General features: G+C 46.4%; 1 protein-coding gene across 17 annotated transcripts in view; it reads right to left on the reverse strand.

Moving 5' to 3' along the window:
• Positions 1–20,508, reverse strand: part of agbl5 (AGBL carboxypeptidase 5) — a 264,564-nt gene that overhangs the window by 203,085 nt on the left and 40,971 nt on the right. For 16 of the 17 annotated variants that reach the window (XR_015079514.1, XM_085996885.1, XM_085996882.1 and 13 more), the window contains one exon: positions 16,123–16,422. Coding sequence is in view for 15 of the 17 variants with exons in the window: in XM_085996885.1 (XP_085853011.1) it covers positions 16,123–16,343 (221 nt within the window). In the remaining 2 variants the exon portion in view is untranslated. Of the gene's footprint in view, positions 1–16,122; positions 16,423–20,508 lie in introns of those variants that run through there. The other variant, XM_085996889.1, reaches the window with a different exon arrangement.

Genomic DNA, 20,508 nt, shown 5'->3' on the forward strand with positions numbered 1-20,508 from the left:
CCATATGTACGTGGCTCCTCATTTGAAGCAAGACCATGGAACTTGATGTCTGCCTGAGCATGCAAACAGGCCAATTTCCTGCCACTCATATTTGTAGAATGTTCCCTAAATTACCCAAGAAAGAATCTTTCAGTCATAGTTAGGAAGACAACTGATGGGCCAAGAGATATTGCTTGTGCTGGATACCTGTGGGCCAGCCATGCTGATTACAACACAGTTCATCAGAATCAGTCCTCTCCGCTTCATTAATGTAATTGCTTAGAATTGTCTACCCAAATGAGGAGCACCACTTTTTCCTGGATAAAGGGTGAAGAAGGCAAAACAGACTGCACTCTTTATTACAAAAGAGAAGCTAAATGTCAAGAAATATAACTGGCCCAACAGGAAATGCTCTTTTGGTGGGCTATGAGAATCTCCAGTATTAATTGCTTTATTGACTGCACCTTGTGAATGCATAAGGGCACTTTAACAGAGACTTTGATAGTGGATTATGTGGCAAAACAAGCAATTTTTAATTTTTTTATTTTTAAGATGATTAGCTAAAAAGACCAGCATCCTTATGGTATAGCAAAAATTCAGCTCCCAAGCAAGGAATCAACAGAATAGTCAAGATAGATTTAAAACATAAGTAAGCACATGAGAGCTGAAAACTACTCTCTCCTAAAACTCACTAAAAGCTGCAATGCTTCACTCTGGAAGTCAAATAAAAGTGCATTGCAGAACCTTCTCAAAACTGTAACAGAATAAAAACTAGACTATTTCACAGGTCATTTATACATTATGCAAGGAGTCACATGGGAGGCAGTTCTAATGACAATGGAAAAAAAACGATTCCCCAAAACCAAATAAAGATTGGACAAGAAGCCTAAATGATTAAGAATTGTAGCTTTTGAAATAAAGTTGCAATCCACTTTAAAGTCTATGAATTTAAGTTTTAACGGTTGGTGCATCACAACATTTTTAGACATTAGAAAAAGTCACGTTGCGCTTCCCTTTACTCAGCTCTAGCAGTTCTTTTCACAAAATGTACCATAATTCACCCTGATGTTTTTACCTCATTAACTAGCTGATGTTCATTATCTGATAATTTGAACAAAGAGTTCCCACTGTGAGGTATATATTGAGTACCTAAAAAGGAAGTTCATTGTTTCTGTAAACTTTAAAGTAGAGCAAGTAAATGTAATAATAAAACAAAGGTGATTTTTACATGGGGGTCAAATATTATGGAGACACTTTTGAATAGGATAGTTTTTACTCTGCCACCTTGACACAGGTCAAAAAGAAAATCAGGCTCCAGTCTCCTGGATTAATGAATCTGATTGCAGCTGCATCAGAGACCTTTGAGAAAAGGACAAGGGTCACTGATTTGCTATAACCCTCTGATAGACAGCTCAGTGATCAATGGTTTCCTATTACGGAATTATATTGGTCGTCATGTGCCAGATTACAGCGTGTTTGCATTTCGTATGCAACAGCTGAAGAGCTGTGTGTTGCTAAGTTTTTGTGTCACTTTAGTAAAGGGAGCTAGGTCAGATTGAGGCTACAGCAAGTAAACTTCTGTTTAAAATCTATGTTGAGAGAAAGCAAATTAATATTTATAATTTTATGAATCAAGGAGGCTGGAGAAATGTGCCTGTTATATCGTTTATTCATTGGTTATGTAAATAAAACTTTTTACGCTTTTTAAGAGAGAACTGTGCTGCATATGTTACATTCCAGTAACCACTGTAAAAAGTAATTTATCTGTTATGATCCCTGGGTTTGCTAATGTTTATGTAAATATTGGGCAGAAAAGGACACACTCTTGATTGTGGACACTCAAACTATGCATACATGAGTGGCAGATGCTGCTGAACTTGAGAAAATATCTAGTATTAAAACTCAAAAGTGATGGGGATTTAAAAAAAGGAATGGAAGGAAACCAGAAGTAGGAAAGCAAGAGAAAGAGATATGCAACATGTATTAGGACGCTGAGGGAATTGAGGGCGGAAATCGCGGAGGTACTGGCCATAATATTCCAATCCTCCATAGATACGGGGGTGGTGCCAGAGGACTGGAGAATTGCAAATGTTGCACCATTGTTCAAAAAAGGATGTAAAGATAAACCCAGCAACTACAGGCCAGTCAGTTTAACCTCAGTAGTGGGGAAGCTTTTACAAAACAGTAATCAGGGAGAAAATTAACAGTCACTTGGATAGGTGTGGATTAGCTCCACTCCAATCCCAAAACAAGCGCTCTACTTGGAGCTCTGACACAGCGAGAGAGCCCCAGGTGGGCAGAGGAACTGCTTCAAGGACACCCTCAAAGCCTCCTTGAAAAAGTGTAACATCCCCACCGACACCTGGGAATCCCTAGCCCAAGACTGCACAACGTGGAGGAGAAGCATCCGGGTAGGCGTCGAACACCTCGAGACTCTTTGCCGGGAGCAAGCGGAATCAAGCGCAGGCAGCGCACTTCAACCCAAACACCCCACCCACCCGCCCCTTCAACCACCGTCTGCCCCACCTGTGACAGAGACTGTAGGTCCCGCATTGGACGCATCAGTCACCTGAGAACTCATTTTTAATGTGAAAGCAAGTCATCCTCGGTTCCAAGGGACTGCCTAAGAGGAGGAGGTGTGGATTAATTAAGGAAAGCCAGCACAGATTTGTTAAAGGCAAATCGTGTTTAACCAACTTAATCCAGTTTTTTGATGAGGTTGATGAGGGTAATGCGGTTGACATAGTGTACATGGATTTCCAAAAGGCGTTTGGCAAAGTGCCACATAAAAAAGTTGAAGCCCATGGAATATAAGAGACAGTGGCAGCATGGATACAAATGTGGCTAAGTGACAGGAAACAGAGGCACCAACGCCCCTCTGGAACCTTCTTCCCCTTCACTTTCCTCTGACCCCCCGTCTCCCAATCTCACCCCCTGCCGCGTTTTCACTATCCCCTCTGACCTTCCACTCTCTGACCCCGAACGATCAGTCCTCCACAAAGGCCTGCGCTTCATCCCCTTACGCCCCCTTCTCAATGAATTTCGAGCTCGGCATGATGTTGAGCTCTTTTTCCGCCGCCTTCGTCTCCGTGCCCACTTCTTCGGCCAGGAGTCTTCCCCCCGCACGACTGACCCTTTCTCCCACTTGCAGAATTCCCGTTCTACCTGGACCCCTCCCCCTGGCCTCTTATCCTCTCTAGATCTTTTCATCGCTAACTGCCGCCGTAACATCGGCCGTCTCCATTTCTCTGCTCCCCTCACTCACTCCAACCTACCTCCCTCTGAACTTGCAGCACTCCATTCTCTTAGATCCAACCCTGACATTGTCATTAAACCCGCTGACGAGGGTGGTGCTGTTGTTGTTTGGCGAACTGACCTCTACCTAGCGGAAGCTGAACGCCAACTCTCCGACACCTCCTCCTACCTCCACCTGGACCATGACCCCACTACCGAACATCAAACCACCGTTTCCAAGACTGTCACTGACCTCATCTCCTCTGGAGATCTTCCCCCCGCTGCCACCAACCTCATAGATCCCCAACCCCGCACAGCCCGCTTCTACCTCCTTCCCAAGATCCACAAACAGGACTGCCCTGGTAGACCCATCGTTTCAGCCTGTTCTTGCCCCACGGAACTTATCTCTTCCTATCTCGACTCTATCTTTTCTCCCCTTGTCCAGTCTCTTTCCACCTACATCCGCGACTCTTCGGACACCCTCTGCCACTTTAACAGTTTCCAGTTTCCTGGCCCCAACCGCTTCCTTTTCACCATGGACGTACAATCCCTCTACACCTCCATCCCCCACCAGGATGGCCTGAGGGCGCTCCGCTTCTTCCTTGAACAGAGGCCCGTCCAGTCCCCATCCACCACCACCCTCCTCCGCCTGGCTGAACTTGTTCTCACATTGAACAACTTCTCCTTTAACTCATTTCCTCCAAATCAAAGGTGTTGCTATGGGTACCCGCATGGGTACGAGCTATGCCTGTCTTTTCGTGGGCTATGTGGAACAATCTTTGTTCCAGTCCTACTCAGGTCCCCTCCCTCACCTCTTTTTCCGATACATTGATGACTGTATCGGTGCCGTTTCCTGCTCTCGCCCCGAACTAGACAATTTCATTCACTTTGCCTCCAATTTCCACCCTTCCCTCACCTTCACATGGTCCATTTCTGACTCTTCCCTTCCCTTCCTCGACTTCTCTGTCTCCATCTCTGGGGATAGGTTATCGACCAATATTCACTACAAGCCCACTGACTCCCACAGCTACCTGGACTACACTTCCTCCCACCCCGCCTCCTGTAAGGACTCTATTCCATTCTCCCAGTTTCTCTGTCTCCGCCGTATCTGCTCCGACAATGCCACCTTCCACACCAGTGCTTCCAACATGTCTTCCTTTTTCCGCAACCGAGGATTCCCCTCTACCGTGGTTGACACGGCCCTCGACCGTGTCCGTTCTATCTCCCGCACTTCTGCCCCTCCCTCCTGGAACCACGATAGGGTTCCCCTTGTCCTCACCTTTCACCCCACCAGCCTCCACATTCAACAGATCATCCGCCGCCATTTCCGCTACCTCCAAAGTGATCCCACCACCAAATGCATCTTCCCCTCCCCTCCCCTTTCAGCATTCCGTAGGGACCGCTCCCTCCGAGACACCCTAGTCCACTCCTCTATCACCCCAAACAGCCCTTCCCCTTTGCCTGGCACCTTCCCGTGCACGCGCAGGAGATGTAACACCTGCCCATATACATCACCCCTTCCCACTGTCCAGGGCCCCAAACACCCCTTCCAGGTGAAGCAGCGATTTACTTGTACTTCTTGCAATCTAGTATACCGTATTCGCTCCTCACGATGCGGTCTCCTCTACATTGGGGAGACCAAACGCAGATTGGGTGGCCGCTTTGCGGAACACCTCCGTTCAGTCCGTAAGAGTGACCCCGAGCTTCCGGTCGCCTGTCATTTTAATTCACCGCTCCATTCCCACTCGGACCTCACCGTCCTTGGCCTCTTGTATTGTTCCACGGAAGCTCAACGTAAACTCGAGGAACAGCACCTCATCTTCCGATTAGGCACTTTGCAGCCTTCCAGACTCAATATCGAGTTCAACAATTTCAGATCATAACCTCGGCCCCTATTACTTTTTTACTTATAATTTTTTCCACCCCTTTGTTTTGGGTCTTCCTTTCCCCTCCCCTTTTCCTTTTGTTTCTCTCTCCCACCTGGCAGCTGTCTCTTACCCTGCCAGTACACTTCACACCTAATCTCAGCTGCCTTTTGTCTCCACGGGCCTATTACCATCTCGTCTGGTTTCGAATACCTTTTATTGTCTTTTTTACTTCTTTTGATCGATCGCAGCCCTGCCTTCGATCTATCTTATTTTCTTTCCGGTTTTGAAGAAGGGTTTCGACCCGAAACGTCAACTCAAATTTCTCTCCACGGATGTTGCCTGACCTGCTGAGTTTTTCCAGCATTTTCTGTTGTTATTTCGGATTTCCAGCATCTGCAGTATTTTGCAATCGTAGTAGCGGTAAATGGTTGTTTTTCGGACTGGAGGAAGGTATACAGTGGTGTTCCCCAGGAGTCGGTTCCATTCTTGATATATATCAATGACTTGAACGTGGGTGTACAGGGCACAATTTCAAAATTTGCAGATGACACAAAACTTGGTAGTATAGTGAACAGTGAGGAGGCGAGTGATAGACTTCAGGAAGACATAGACAGGCTGGTGAAATGGGCGGATACGTGGCAGATGAAATTTAACGCAGAAAAGTGTGAAGTGATACATTTTGGTAGAAAGAATGAGAGGACATATAAACTAAAATGGTGCAATTCTAAAGGGGGTGCATTAACAGAGAGACCTGGGGATATGTGTGCACAAATCGTTGAAGGTGGCAGGGCAGGTTGAGAAAGCAGTTAAAAAGGCTTACGGGATCCTGGGCTTCATGAATAGAGGTATAGAGTACAAAAGTGTGGAAAGTATGAACCACCTGTATAAAACACTGGTTTGGCCCCAACTGGAGTACTGTGTCCAATTCTGGGCACCGCACTTTAAAAAGGATGTGAAGGCCTTAGAAAAGGTACAGAAAAGATTTACGAGAATGATTCCAAGAATGAGGGACTTCAGTTACGTTGATAGATTGGAGAAGCTGGGATTGTTCTCCTTTGGAGCAGAGAGGATTGAGAGGAGCTTTGATCGAGGTGTTCAAAATCATGAGGGGTCTTGACAGAGTAGATAGCGAGAAACTGTTGCCATTGGTGGAAGGGTCAAGAACCAGAGGGGACAGAGTTAATGTGATTGGTAAAAGTACCAAAGGCAACTTAAGAAAAAACTCTTACGCAGTGAGTGGTTAAGATCTGGATTGCAATCTGAAAGGGTGGTGGAGGCAGACTCAATCTTATCTTTCAAAAGGGAGTTGGATAAGTATCTGAAGGAAAAAATTTGCAGGGCTACAGGGAAAGGGCAGGGGAGTGGAACTAGCCGAGAGTCGGCACTGGCTCGACTGGCCTTCTTCCGTGCTGTAACCATTCTATGATTCTATGTATTGCCCACTTTTCCTTCGCTGCAGCAATAATGAACTACAGATCCCTGCTTGGTAGCCAAACAGAGCTACCTAATGGATGAGCACATTTACAAAAAGGGAGTTATCCCCAAGAAGAAAGTGCAATAATCTTTTTTTTTTAAATAAACAACTTGCATTTATATAGCACCTTTAACATAGTAAAACATCCCAAGGCACTTCACAGGAACGTTATCAAACAAAATTTGACATCAAGCCACATAGAGATAATAGGACAGGTGACCAAAAGCTCAGTTAAAGACATAAGTTTTAAGGAGTGCCTTAAAGGAGGAGAAAGAGGTAGAGAGCAGAGAGGTTTAAGGAGGGAATTCCAATGCTTAGGGCCTTGGCAGCTGAAGGCATGGCCGCCAATGGTGGAGCAGTGAAAATCGGGGATTTGCAAGAGGCCAGATTCGAAGGAGCGCAGAGATCTTGGAGGGTCGTTGGAGATTAGATAGGATGGGGCGAGCCCTTGGAGTGATTCAAAAAATAGGATAATTTTATAATAGAGGCATTGCCAGACCGGGAGCCAATGGAGGTCAGCAAGCACAGGAGAAACAAATACAAATGTGTTTCAGAGAAACAGAACTATTGCATTCATATATCTATCTATTCCTTTCCAAACTGACAAGATGGCGAGCACTTGCTTCCAAGAAAATCGTGCATGGAGGCCTACAACATGCCTGAAGCACTCAGCACACCACAGTAAGAGTGACAAGTACAAGCGCAGGTTATGCAGTAGGCTCATTCGAGCCCCAAATTCCAAGCTAATTAGACAGCCACCCATAATGCACCTAAAGCACCTGAGCAGTGTACCATGCAACCCAAACAGGTGCTGAAGGGGAAGCCACCATAAAAGTATAGCCCAAAAAAATCGAGCGTACCTGCCTGGTGTCTTCCTACCCAGAAGACCCTCCATCCCGGGAAATGCTTAGTGCACAACAGGCAGCCATCGGCCCTTCACTAGCTGCTGGTGCATAACTTGCCAGCCCTGGTGCATGAGACACAAGTCAGTTACAGACTCCAGCTCAGCACAGACGCAAGTCCCTTGTTAAGTCTGGTAAAAATAATTAAGGCTTTAATAGGATGGCAAATTAGTACTCAACTCCAGAACATTTACAAAAACTAACGTTTCCCCATTTCTTTCTTCAAGAGGAGACGAGAAAGTAAGATGAATTATCAAGTTAATAAGGAGATAAATTTCTAATATAAATGGGTGAAAAGAAAACTTACCTGCCCTGCAGAATCTTCATTTGATAAATGTAAACATCCTCCACTAAATGGAGTAATCAAAGTAGAAATATTCCAAAAATGTAGAGAAACACAAAGGAATAATGTCACTGATGCGCTATTAATTACTCATAAAAGACTGAGAGTTAAGAGAGTAACTAAAGGCTTTTATTAACAAAAGAATGAAGGTCTGCCTCGAGTGGTCGACCGGTCCAGAATACAAAGGGCTGGGGAGCAGTCACCTTTATACTAGGACTTGTGGGAGGAGTCAGCCGAGGCATGTCCAGGCATGTACACAGTGGAATACAAACAGTGGTTTACCACATTCACCCCTTGTTTAAAATTGAGTCCGGCGGGGTGAAGTGTATTAAAAGTTAGTGCATTGGAGTCTCTCCGGAGGTCTTGTCTGCCGCTGTGATCGACGTAGCGACGGCAGGGGTAGTGGAGCTTCCGGCGTCGAGTCCTGCGTAGGCTGTGGCACAGGCGTGTCGTCCTCGTAGATGTCGAGCGGGTCGCGGGGCGCGGGGCCCAGGCCTGCCGTCTGCTGGGGCTGGATATCGGATCGTGGGGGGGGGGGGGGGGTGGTAGTGAATAGTGGGTTACTGCGGCCCCCGAGGGTGCAAGGTCTCTTATGGAGACTGTGTCCTCCCGCCCGTCCGGGTATGCAATGTAAGCATACTGGGGGTTGGCGTGGAGGAGGTCGACCCTCTCGACCAGGGGGTCCGTTTTATGGGTCCTCACGTGTCTTCTCAGTAGGACCGGCCCTGGGGACGTCAGCCATGGCGGTAGCGGTGTCCCCGATGTGGACTTCCTTGGGAAGACAAACATTTTCTCATGGGGGGTGGCGTTAGTGGCAGTGCAGAGCAGTGACCGAATAGAGTGGAGCGCATCGGGGAGCACATCCTGCCAGCGGAAGGTTGGAAGGCCCCTAGACTTTAAGGCTAGCAGGGCGGCCTTCCAAACTGTCGCATTTTCTCTTTCCACCTGTCCGTTCCCCCGGGGGTTGTAACTGGTGGTCCTGCTTGTGGCAATACCCCTAGTTAGCAGGTACTGACGGAGTTCGTCGCTCATAAACGATGAGCCCCGGTCGCTATGGATATAGCTGGGGAAACCGAACAGGGTGAAGAGGTCGTTCAGACATTTAATGACCGTGGCACTGGTCATGTCCGGGCAGGGGATGGCGAACGGGAAACGGGAGTACTCATCAATAATATTGAGGAAGTACACATTGCGGTCGGAGGAGGGGAGAGGCCCTTTAAAATCAACGCTCAGGCGCTCGAAGAGGCGAGTGGCTTTTATCAGGTGGGCCCTGTCTGGTCTATAAAAGTGCGGTTTGCACTCAGCGCAGACTTGGCAGTTCCTGGTCATGGTCCTGACCTCCTCAATAGAGTAAGGCAGGTTGCGGGCCTTGATGAAGTGGAAGAACCTGGTGACCCCCGGGTGGCAGAGGTCATTGTGGAGGGCCCGCAGTCTATCGATCTGCATGCTGGCGCAGGTGCCACGCGATAGCGCATCCGGGGGTTCATTGAGCTTCCCGGGCCGGTACAAGATCTCGTAATTGTAGGTGGAAAGTTCGATTCTCCACCTCAAGATCTTGTCATTTTTGATTTTGCCCCTCTGCTTGTTGTTATACATGAAAGCAACTGAACGCTGGTCAGTGAGCAGGGTAAATTGTTTTCCGGCCAGGTAGTGCCTCCAATGACGCACAGCCTCCACAATCGCCTGGGCCTCCTTCTCAACAGCGGAGTGTCTGGTCTCCGGGCCTTGGAGGGTTTGTGAAAAGGCGGCCACGGGTCTCCCCGCCTGATTGAGGGTAGCGGCCAGGGCAAAGTCGGACGCGTCGCTTTCCACCTGGAAGGGGATGGATTCGTCCACTGCGTGCATGGTGGCTTTGGCAATGTCCTCCTTGATACGGTGGAAGGCTAAGCTGGCCTCTGCCGTCAAGGGAAAAGAGGTGGACTTGATCAGCGGACGGGCCTTGTCCGCGTAGTAGGGGACCCACTGGGCGTAATAGGAGAAAAACCCTAGGCACCTCTTCAGGGCCTTGAGGCAGTGGGGCAGTGGGAGTTCCATAAGGGGACGCATCCGGTCGGGGTCGGGGCTGATGACTCCGTGTTCCACAACACAGCCAAGGATGGCGAGGCGGTTTGTGCGAAATATGCACTTCTCCTTGTTATATGTCAGGTTCAGGAGTTGGGCGGTGCGGAGGAATTTTTCGAGGTTTGCGTCATGGTCCTGCAAGTCACGGCCGCAGATGGTCACATTGTCCAGATATGGGAAAGTGGCCTGTAACGCATTTTGATCTACCATCCGGTCCATCTCCCTTTGGAAGACGGAGACCCCGTTGGTGACGCCAAAGGGAACCCTAAGGAAGTGATAGAGTCATAGAGTTTTACAGCACAGAAAGAGGCCCTTCGGCCCATCGTGTCTGCGCCGCCCATCCCTCCCTGTCCAGTCTAATCCCATTTTCCAGCATTTGGTCCATAGCCTTGTATGCAATGGCATTTCAAGTGCTCATCCAAATGCTTCTTGAATGTTGTGAGGGTTCCTGCCTCTACCACCCTTTCAGGCAGTGAGTTCCAGATTCCAACCACCCTCTGGGTGAAAAAGTTCCTCCTCAAATCCCCCCTAAATCTCCTGCCCCTTACCCTGAATCTGTGCCCCCTTGTTATTGACCCCCCTACTAAGGGGAAAAGTTCCTCTTTATCTACCCTATCTATGCCCCTCATCATTTTGGCCGTTTGCCTCAAAGGCAGTATACTGGCGGTCCTCGGGGCGGATAGGGAGCTGGTGGTACGCTGATTTCAGGTCAATGGTCGAGAAGACGCGGTACTGCGCGATCTGGTTGACCATATCAGCTATGCGGGGGAGTGGGTAGGCGTCCAGCAGGGTGTAGCGATTTATTGTCTGGCTGTAGTCGATGACCAGGCGCTGCTTCTCGCCGGTCTTAACGACCACAACCTGGGCTCGCCAGGGGCTGGTGCTGCCCTCAATAATCCCTTCCTTCAGGAGCCGCTCCACTTCGGTTTTAATGAAAACCCTGTCCCCGGCACTGTATCGCCTGCTCTTTGTGGCGATGGGCTTACAGTCGGGGGTGAGGTTAGCAAACAGTGGGGGGGGGGGGGGGGGGTGACTGAGTGTGGAGAGGTTGCACCTGGTGCGCGGCGGGCAATTTGGAAGCTGCTGGCTGCGGACTGTGAGTGGGGGTAGGGGTCCACCGTACGCCATCGTAACACTTTTAAGGTGGCACTGAAAATCTAACCCCAGCAGGACGGCAGCGCAGAGGTCGGGCAGGACCAGAAGTTTAAAATGATCGTACACAGTCCCGTCTACTACGAGTGTCACCAAGCAGTAGCCGCCGATGTCCGCCGACTGGGACTCGGAGGCCATAGAAATCCGCTGGTGCGCAGGCAGGATTGGGAGAGAGCAACGCCGCACCGTGTCGGGGTGGATGAAGCTCTCCGTGCTCCCAGAGTCAAAAAGGCAGATTGTATCGTGACCATTTACCTTAATGTCCATTGTGGAACTGGCCAGCTGGTGCGGTCTCGCTTGGTCCAGTGTAACGGATGCCAGCGTAGGGGTCGGTGTGTCGCTGCGGGTATCAGATGAGGCGGTGTTGGGGGCCTGCTGCGTTACGGCTGTCATCCAAGATGGCGGCGTCCATGATCCCCATGTGGCTGGAGGCGTCCAAAATGGCTGCTGTACCGGTGTTTCGCACATGGCCGGGGAGGCCCAAGGTGGCGGCCCGCATGGCCCACACGCGGCGCTGCTGGGGTTCGGGGTGGCTTTGGCCCTGCAGACGCTAGCGTAGTGTCCCTTCTTCCCGCAGCCCAAGCAGATCGCGTTTTTCGCCGGGCAGCGCGCTCTGGGGTGTTTTGCCTGGCCACAGAAGTAGCATTTCTGGCCTTGGGGCACTGCTGTCTGGCCTTGGGACACTGCTGCGGTAGTTGGGCCGTTGCTGGGGTGTGGCTGGGGTGGCACGGCGCTATGAGGCGGTCCTACCGTGTCCCAGGCTGTCATTCCCCGCGGCGTCCACGGTGCAGAGTAGGCGGCATCCATGCCCCGGTAGGCTGCATCCAATGATAGTGCGAGTTCAGAGGCCTTGTTGAGGTCGAGGTCACTCTGCTCCAACAGTCGCTGTCGGGTGTAATTGGATCTGTGGCCCGCTACAAAAGTGTCCCGGATAAGTTCCTCTGTGTACACGGCGGCCTTTACATCCTTACAACCACAGGCTCGGCCAAGCACAGACAGTGCCTGAAGGTATTCCACGGTCGATTCCCCAGGTTGTTGTTTACGACTCCCCAGAAGGTGCCTGGCGTACACTTCGTTCACTGGGCGCGTGTACTGGTCCTTGAGGAGCTTGATAGCGTCCGCGTACGAGGTCGCGTCTTGGATGACCGAGTACACTCGGTGGTTCACTTTGGAGGTCAGGACATCCAGTTTGTCCTCGTCCGATTTGATTGCTGCGGAGGCGGTCAGGAATTTTTCGAAACACTTAAGCCAGTGAGTAAACTGGGTGGATGAGTCCGCCTCCCGATGATCTAAGTCCAGGCATGCTGGTGTGAGGATCTTCTCCATTATAAAAATTTTGTTAATAAAATTGATGCGCTATTAATTACTCATAAAAGACAGAGTTAAGAGAGTAACTAAAGGCTTTTATTAACAAAAGAATGAAGGTCTGCCTCGAGTGGTCGACCGGTCCAGAATACAAAGGGCTGGGGAGCAGTCACCTTTATACTAGGACTTGTGGGAGGAGTCAGCCGAGGCATGTCCAGGCATGTACACAGTGGAATACAAACAGTGGTTTACCACAGTCACTAAGACATTTTCACACCTTCATATATGCAGCCCCTGCTCCTGTACAGTATGGATGGCATGCTCCACCCATAGAGCACCAGGGTGCTTTGCCCTAATCCCCGAGAAAGAAAAGGAAGGTAGCATTATTAAATCTAATGTAGTTTGCATCAAAGAGCTGAAGGAAAGACCACCGAGTGCTGATGCTTTTGTTCGAAGAATGAAGACGACCTTGCAAGGTAGGTATATTGTTCTTTCAGTTGGAATTATCCACTAGTGATGGACACTTGAGCTATTAGAAGTGATCCGACAAAATAACAACTTGCACCCAGGAGGTTTAAACAATTCTGCTTTGTAAAAATGTGTTGGTTACCTGGTCACAGCCTTTCACATATTCCTAATGCAAACTTGTTTTAGAATGGCCCATGTATAATGCCTTTCAAGTGATCTTGAAGGTTCCCTGCCCACGAGGCTATAACTGCAGGGAATGTATTGCATCACCCATTTTGTTATTTTTTGTTCAGCAGTAGATTTACTGAGTAGCTTGGGAAATTATTCACAAAAAAAGTTTCCAAGAAAAACAACGTAACATCCATTTAAAAGGTAATTTGCAATGTTACAACGGAAAAAAACAATCCAACTCCAACTTGTAAGGATGAAAGTATAAAGACAGAATACTCTCTTGCAGCATTTGAAACTGAAAAATCATTTTAGGCCTGAAGACTGTGTGATCCCCATGCCTGATTAAGTAGGATTAATCAACAAGAAGTGCCTGAATGTTACTAACATGGAGCTGAAAACAGTGACAAGACAATATTTTGCCACAGAGAGCTCACAAGAGTGAATGAGTTTTTCCTTGTAGAGCAACAAGATTGGAGTGGTATGGATCAATGTTCTGAAGCCAATATGGGCTATCAATCATTCTTGCATGTTTCTGCTTGAATCTTCTGAAGGGCCCTGAGGTTCAGCAGGAAATGCATAGAGGCATCTACTTCCAGAAAAAGGACAAAACGAATTTGTTCACAGTCCTTGAGCAGAAGGAAAGCTAAGCAATGTTAATTATTGCCTGGTGATGCAAAGGAGTCAAAGAATAACCCCCAAATCTGGAAGACATCCCAAAGTATCTCCAAGTATTCATTTGTGTAAATGGGACTAGGAAACAACTCAAACCATTCGCTGTCATTTTGTTCACCTAAGTCTTAAGTCACTTCATGGGTCTTGTACCAGTAGCTTATCAATACCGGGTCCTGGCAAGGAAACCAGAAAGATGCACCGATTTGGCCTGAGCCGAAGTTCATGCAACATTTGAGCCTGTTGATACACTAAATGCATTTAATCAAAGTCCAGTGATCCTAGGTCCACTCATGTTGGATACAAGCTCCAACTCCTAAAAATACAGCTCAAAAGTCACTTTAAAGTAAAATAAACGACGAGTTGAAATGATATGGGGACATTTCTCTCCCCGAGGAAGACAAACTGATGTTCCGTGGGTGAGGCAGGTCTTTTATGGAGTGGCAGTCACAACAATGACAGGCTAAAGTCTTGACATCATTGTCAAATTATTTGTTCCTGCTTTTCTGTACTTTAGAAATACTTCCATCCTGATAAACTCATCATTTATTGGAGCATGAAAGAAGCGGACACAAATAATTCCGAAGTGATCAATTTAGAACATAAGAACATAAGAAATAGGAGCAGGAGTAGGCCAATCGGCCCCTCGAGCCTGCTCCACCATTCAATAAGATCATGGCTGATCTGATCCTAACCTCAAATCTTCTATCACTCTGCATCCACCCTAACCCATGTGATCTCCCGGGAGAGGCGAAAAACCAGATAAAGACCCAATGGCCAATTTGGGAGAAAAAAATCTGGGAAATTCCTCTCCGACCCATCTAGGCGATCGAAATTCTTCCAGGAGATCACTCTGTCCCTATATTTTCTACAGTACTTACCTTCTGTAAAGGCGATCTCCACCCCAGCCAGGAACAGGAATAAAACCATCTCCTGAAATCTAACACAGAATTAGAACACAGTAGGAGCAGAACAAGGCTACATGGCCCCTGGGCCCACTCCACTACCCACAGGGCCATGACCATTCCGAACCTAGACTCATGTCCAATTTCCTGCCCGCTCCCCGTAACCCTTAATTCCCTTTACTTCTAGGAAACTATCTATTTCTGTTTTAAATTTATTTAATGATGTAGCTTCCACAGCTTTCTGGGGCAGCAAATTCCACAAACCTACCACCCTCTGAGTGAAGAAGTTTCTCCTCATCTCAGTTTTGAATGAGCAGCCCCTTATTTTAAGATTATGCCCCCTAGTTCTAGTTTCACCCATCATTGGGAACATCCTCACCGCATCCACCCGATCAAGCCCCTTCACAATCTTATATGTTTCAATAAGGTCGCCTCTCATTCTTCTGAACTCCAATGAGTAGAGTCCCAATCTACTCAACCTCTCCTCATATGACCACCCCCTCATCCCCGGGATTAACCGAGTGAACCTTCTTTGTACTGACTCGAGAGCAAGTATGTCTTTTCTTAAGTATGGACACCAAAACTGTATGCAGTATTCCAGGTGCGGTCTCACCAATACCTTGTACAACTGCAGCAATACCTCCCTGTTTTTATATTCCAACCCCCTAGCAATAAAAGCCAACATTCCATTGGCCTTCTTAATCACTTGCTGCACCTGCATACTAACTTTTTGAGTTTCGTGCACCAGGACCCCCAGATCCCTTTGTACTACAGTACTTTCCAGTTTCTTGCCATTAAGATAATAACTTGCTCTATGATTTTTCCTGCCAAAGTGCATAACCTCACACTTTCCAGTATTGTATTCCATCTGCCAAATCTCTGCCCACTTACTTAGCCTGTCTATGTCCCTTTGCAGGTTTTTTATGTCCTCCTCACTCACTACTTTCCGTCCCATCTTTGTATCATCTGCAAACTTTGATATGTTACACTCGGTCCCCTCCTCCAAATCGTTAATATAGATTGTAAAGAGTTGGGGACCCAGCACTGACCCCTGCGGAACACCTCTAGTTACTAATTTTTGAAATAAACTTGTCAAATGATGCGTATACAGCAAGAAGCTTGAATAAAGTTTGGTGAAGCCTTTTTTTTTTTTAAAAAGGAATTTGAATTTGTAAACAGTGCTACAATAAGTTTTCCCGCTTCTCTGCAAAAGACTGAAATTATAAATAATCCATTTGCACCATTTACAATCTAATTCATTTAATGAATTTGCTATCAGCAAAAGTTAGTCAAAACACTCAATACTTCCAATCAACAATTAAAATACTGCAAATAGGTATTCTCCTCTATAGATGTTTCCCTTTCATAAAAACCGTTATGATATACCACAAGGTGATTGCACCTGTAATGGCTACTGTTATCAGATTCACCTTGTTACAATGCATATTTTTTCCCATACTTCCTACTACCCTGAAATAAGTTTTCAATGCTTTATGCAACAAAGATACAGGATTAATTGTGGCTCTATGCAGCTTTAATCTGGCAATAACATTCCCACTATCCCAAGCACAGAAAGAACTTGCAGAATTACCTATTACCATTCTCGAACTCAGTCTCTGCACAGTCTGGTTTGGTCCACACATTAAACTCACAATCTGGAGTGGGTAACACATTCCCAAAACTCCCAGGGCCTGTATTGCCACTGGGAGCTGAGTCCACTTCTCCTTCAGGGCGCTCCACTTTTTCAACTTGAGCAATGTTTCCAGAATCAAACTTGGAACTAAAAAGCAAGCCGCCACAACGAATTTCCATTTTTGTGGCAAAAGAGAGCTTTTCAAGGTGTGTTTCATTCTTTGATGCACCACTGTGAGGACAGTTCTATCAAGAAGATCTGTATGGGGAAAGAAAACACAATTATTCCCAAATATTTCAGAAGACATTGTATGCTTATTAGTTGAAAAAAGTTACAATAAAACTTAAGCAGACAGAAGGAACAGTTACCTAAAACAAAGCAGCTAGTTTTTCAGAATGACAATTCTGATTGATCTACGGGACCAGAAATTTTCATCTCTTTGTATTCATTCACACATTGGTAAGAATGACTGGAAATCTTTGCTCAGTGTAACAGACTTGATATTAGGAACTATTAATACTCATACTTGAAATACAGGAATGACATTCTTGCTCTCTACCTATCTACCTTGCAAAGATCACTGATGTTATATTATATACCAGTCACTATGGTTATGCTTACAGTTAAAGTAAATGTCAGAGAAGTAAACAATAGCAACTAGTATATTAACAATTAATATATATTTTTACTAGCTGGAGTACCCGGTGTTGCCGAGGGAACTGAAGAACCCTCTTACATGTTTATAAAACTGTTTATAAAACTGTTGGGATTGAAGAACTCTTCCTAAGCACCCAGGAGGTGGTTCTTTAACTTCGTTTTTTGTTAATGGGAATCGACAGTAGCCAAAAATTCAAGTTTTTACAGTTTTCGTTCTATGTCACTTTGGAGGTAGCAAGCAGAATTATAATTTTGCAATGTTATCATTGACATTAATGTGTCATGATCATATAATGTTTGTGCATTATTGTAAAAAGCAATAAAATTCTTGAACTTTTTAATGAGAGGACCACATTCCGCTTAAAAAGACTCAAACAATGATTATATGAATTAAAAATGCAATTTTCCACAGCCAACCCAGGAGGAAATTGCATGGCTTTGTTTTTTTTTATTTTTTTTAAATAAGAGTTTCCGAGATTCGGCATTTTTATTGAGAAAAAGATCCTTCCCCAAATGCGCCAACTATTTGCATAATAGTGCGCTGATGGACAGGTATTGAAGGCAGAGTATATTTTCTTTCTCTACGCCCTTCCGATCATTAATTGGCAGTGCGTAAGATATAGTGGCGTTGACGGAATTTTAATCTGAGTAAAAAGAACAAATTGGCCTAGTCTCAAGTTTTTTTTTTTTTAAAAAAGAGTTTCCCAGAATCGGTATTTTTATTGAGAAAAAATTTCTTCACCAAATGCGCCAACTATTTGCATAATACAACGCTGATGGACAGGTATTGATGGCGGAGTATATTTTCTTTCTCTACGCTCTTCCGATCGTTAATTGGCAGCGCGTAAAATATAGTGGCTTTGACGGAATTTTAATCTAAATAAAAATACCAAATTCGGTATAATCTGTATAAAAAAAAGTTTTGATTTTGCAAGCGTGTACCATTCCATAATTGAGGTGGATTAATGTTGCGCATTAACATGATAACAGCATTTTCTTTAAGTTTCAGTTTGTGTGTTGGAAGGCAGGGGTGCTATATTTTGTTCGGGTTTTACAGTTACCTGTTTTCCTTCCCTAATGATGGCATTATTGGAGAGCCCGTTAATATACAACATTTTCTGTTTTTCCTGAGGGTGTTAAAAGAAAGATTCCTTGATGCACCAACTCTTGAACATGCCACGTACAACTGGCCATGTGAAAAACAGGGCGTGAGTAAGTTGATGCCAGCAACCTTCAAAGTCTGCCCCTGTGCCTTGTTGATTGACATTGCAAAAGAAATTGTTACAGGAAACTGTCGCCTTTTAAATTGAAATGGCAAGTCATTTGGTATCATTGGAATTCGAGGAATGAGAACATCCTCACCTCTGGCGCAGCCTGATATGGTAGCCTCAATGAGATTTGGTGTGAGCTTTTTGGCTGCCAGTCTGGTTCCACTGCACAACTTTGGTGGATTAATGTTTCTTAAGAGCATGATGGGGGTGCCCTCCTTCAGTACGAGTTTGTGAGGAGGTGTTCCTGAAGGCTGCAATGAGCTGAGGAACTCAGTGGGGTAGTGTACCCCATCAGCACTGTCACAAACAGTATCAACACTTTTATAAATTCGCTCTTGGCCAGGGAGTTTTTGAAAAAGCAGCATGTTGATGTTGTTGACAGTATCATTCTTGGGTGCAAGTATTGACCATTCACACAGCCACTTGGGATCTTTGAAGTGATTGAGGAATTCTGGATACACCTGTGAGATCAACTCATCAACTGTTCTGACTTGACTGCCACAGCCTGGAGGAATTGTGATTTGACCACTGCTGTCAATTGGCAACTTTCCATCTCCCAAATTTAGCAACAGTCGGGTAAAGGATCCTGCCATTTCGTCACCATGCATATGAACATGCATGTTTGTGGTCAAATGGACTGTTTGCACAGCTGGCCACAGATGCAATGCCTTGAGACATGCATTGAGTTCATCTGCTGGTGTTCCTCTGGGGACAACTGGCAGGATTTGGTGGAAATCACCTGCCAGCAATAGGGTGATGCCACCCATCAGCTTATTGTTGCCTCTCAGATCTTGAAGAGTTCTGTTGAGTGCTTCAAGTGCCCTCTCGTGGGCCATTGTACACTCCTCCCACACAATGAGTCTACACTTTTGAAGCAACTCAGCAGCACCAGTTCCTTTGCTAATGTTACACACTGGGTGTTCTTGTCTTGTCAGATCCAGAGGGAGAGCAAAGGTTGAGTGGGCAGTGCGACCTCCTTGAAGAAGAGTTGCAGCGATTCCTGATGAGGCAACAGCCAGTGCAATGCATCCCTTAGAGCGAACCATGGCCAGTAAAAGATTGATCAGGAATGTCTTTCCTGTTCCACCAGGTGCATCGAGGAAGATAATGCCACCTGCATTGTTTTCCACCATATCCACAACCAACCTGTATGTCTCTTTCTGGTCTGGAACCAATTTAGGTTCAGTGACGGTGACAAAGGAGGTCAGTTCCTCAACATTGTAGGTGGTTTCCTGAGTACCTCTCTGCTGAGACCTGGAGAAGTATTCCTACAGGGAGATGGAAGATTCAACTCAGTCAGAGACTTGCCAGCCAATGCCAAAGTCTTCTCCTCCAAAAGGATCAATACCTGATTGTACATTGCATCAGTGAAGTTCAACTCCATTGCGGGGTTGGCTCTCCTGAGTTGGTGTAAGATGTCTTCTGTCAGGCTGTCTTTGTGATCTTCCTACAATTGCATCGGGTTGGAAGGGCTGCAGAGGGCAATTATAATGGCAAAGAGATTTTGTAGCCTATTGGGGGAGTAAGACAGAGCAGCTTCTGTCATCCTCAATGAGTCCTCTCCTGCGGCAAGCTTGTTGAAAGGAGGCACAGAGATGGCCATTGAAATTCTTGGTCATTAAATGATGTTGGGCCAGCAACCTCATGGAGGAGTAGATGAAGGTGAAAGCACTCTTGTGTTGTTTGGATGGACCGTGTAGACTCTGCCAAGTGCATCAAATGAGTACACCCCTGTATGACCAGGAACTTCCTTCTGACCTGGTCCAGGGCGCTGAGCCCGCCATGTTTTGTTTGGCTGCCAGGTGTAGTACTTGGGCACCTGATGATACAAAAGTGTCTTGGCAAAGTCATTCGTTTGGCACAACTCAAAGAATGCTGTCAGTTTTGTCTTTGGAGGTTCCTCGGCACGTTGCCTGGCATTTCCTGGTCGGAAGAAAACCCTTTGTCCATTTTGCAAGTGCACATCCAATTTAGTGACAGTGGGGTAATGCTTGTTGATGTCAAAACCAAAAGTTCGCCAGGCTGCCTCATTGCTGCAGATGTAACGGCCCATCAGATGTGTGGCGATCTCATCATTTTGATTTTGCTGTCCAACCCGTTGAACATCAAAGACAGCTTGGTCACTGCCCTTATGGAAGTACTTGCACACATATTTGATAGACTTAACTGAGTGGCAGTACTCCACATTGATGTGACATTTGAAGAGCCTGGATAGGAGTGGACAATAAGGAACAATCCAACGGTTGTCAACTTCCAATGGCTGTCCTTGCTGTCTTGTCTGATTTGACTGACCAGGTTGACCTGACTCACCAGAATGCTGATTTCGCATTCTTATTTCAGTGCTGAAACCTCCACTCTCTATGCCCCTTCTCCTGTACAAAGGATAGCCATCATCCCCATGCTGAGTTTCTTCGCG

The sequence above is a fragment of the Somniosus microcephalus genome, chromosome 9, assembly GCF_052327205.1.
Source record: "Somniosus microcephalus isolate GS21.2 chromosome 9, FLI_Smic_1.0, whole genome shotgun sequence".
NCBI classification, from domain to species: domain Eukaryota; kingdom Metazoa; phylum Chordata; class Chondrichthyes; order Squaliformes; family Somniosidae; genus Somniosus; species Somniosus microcephalus.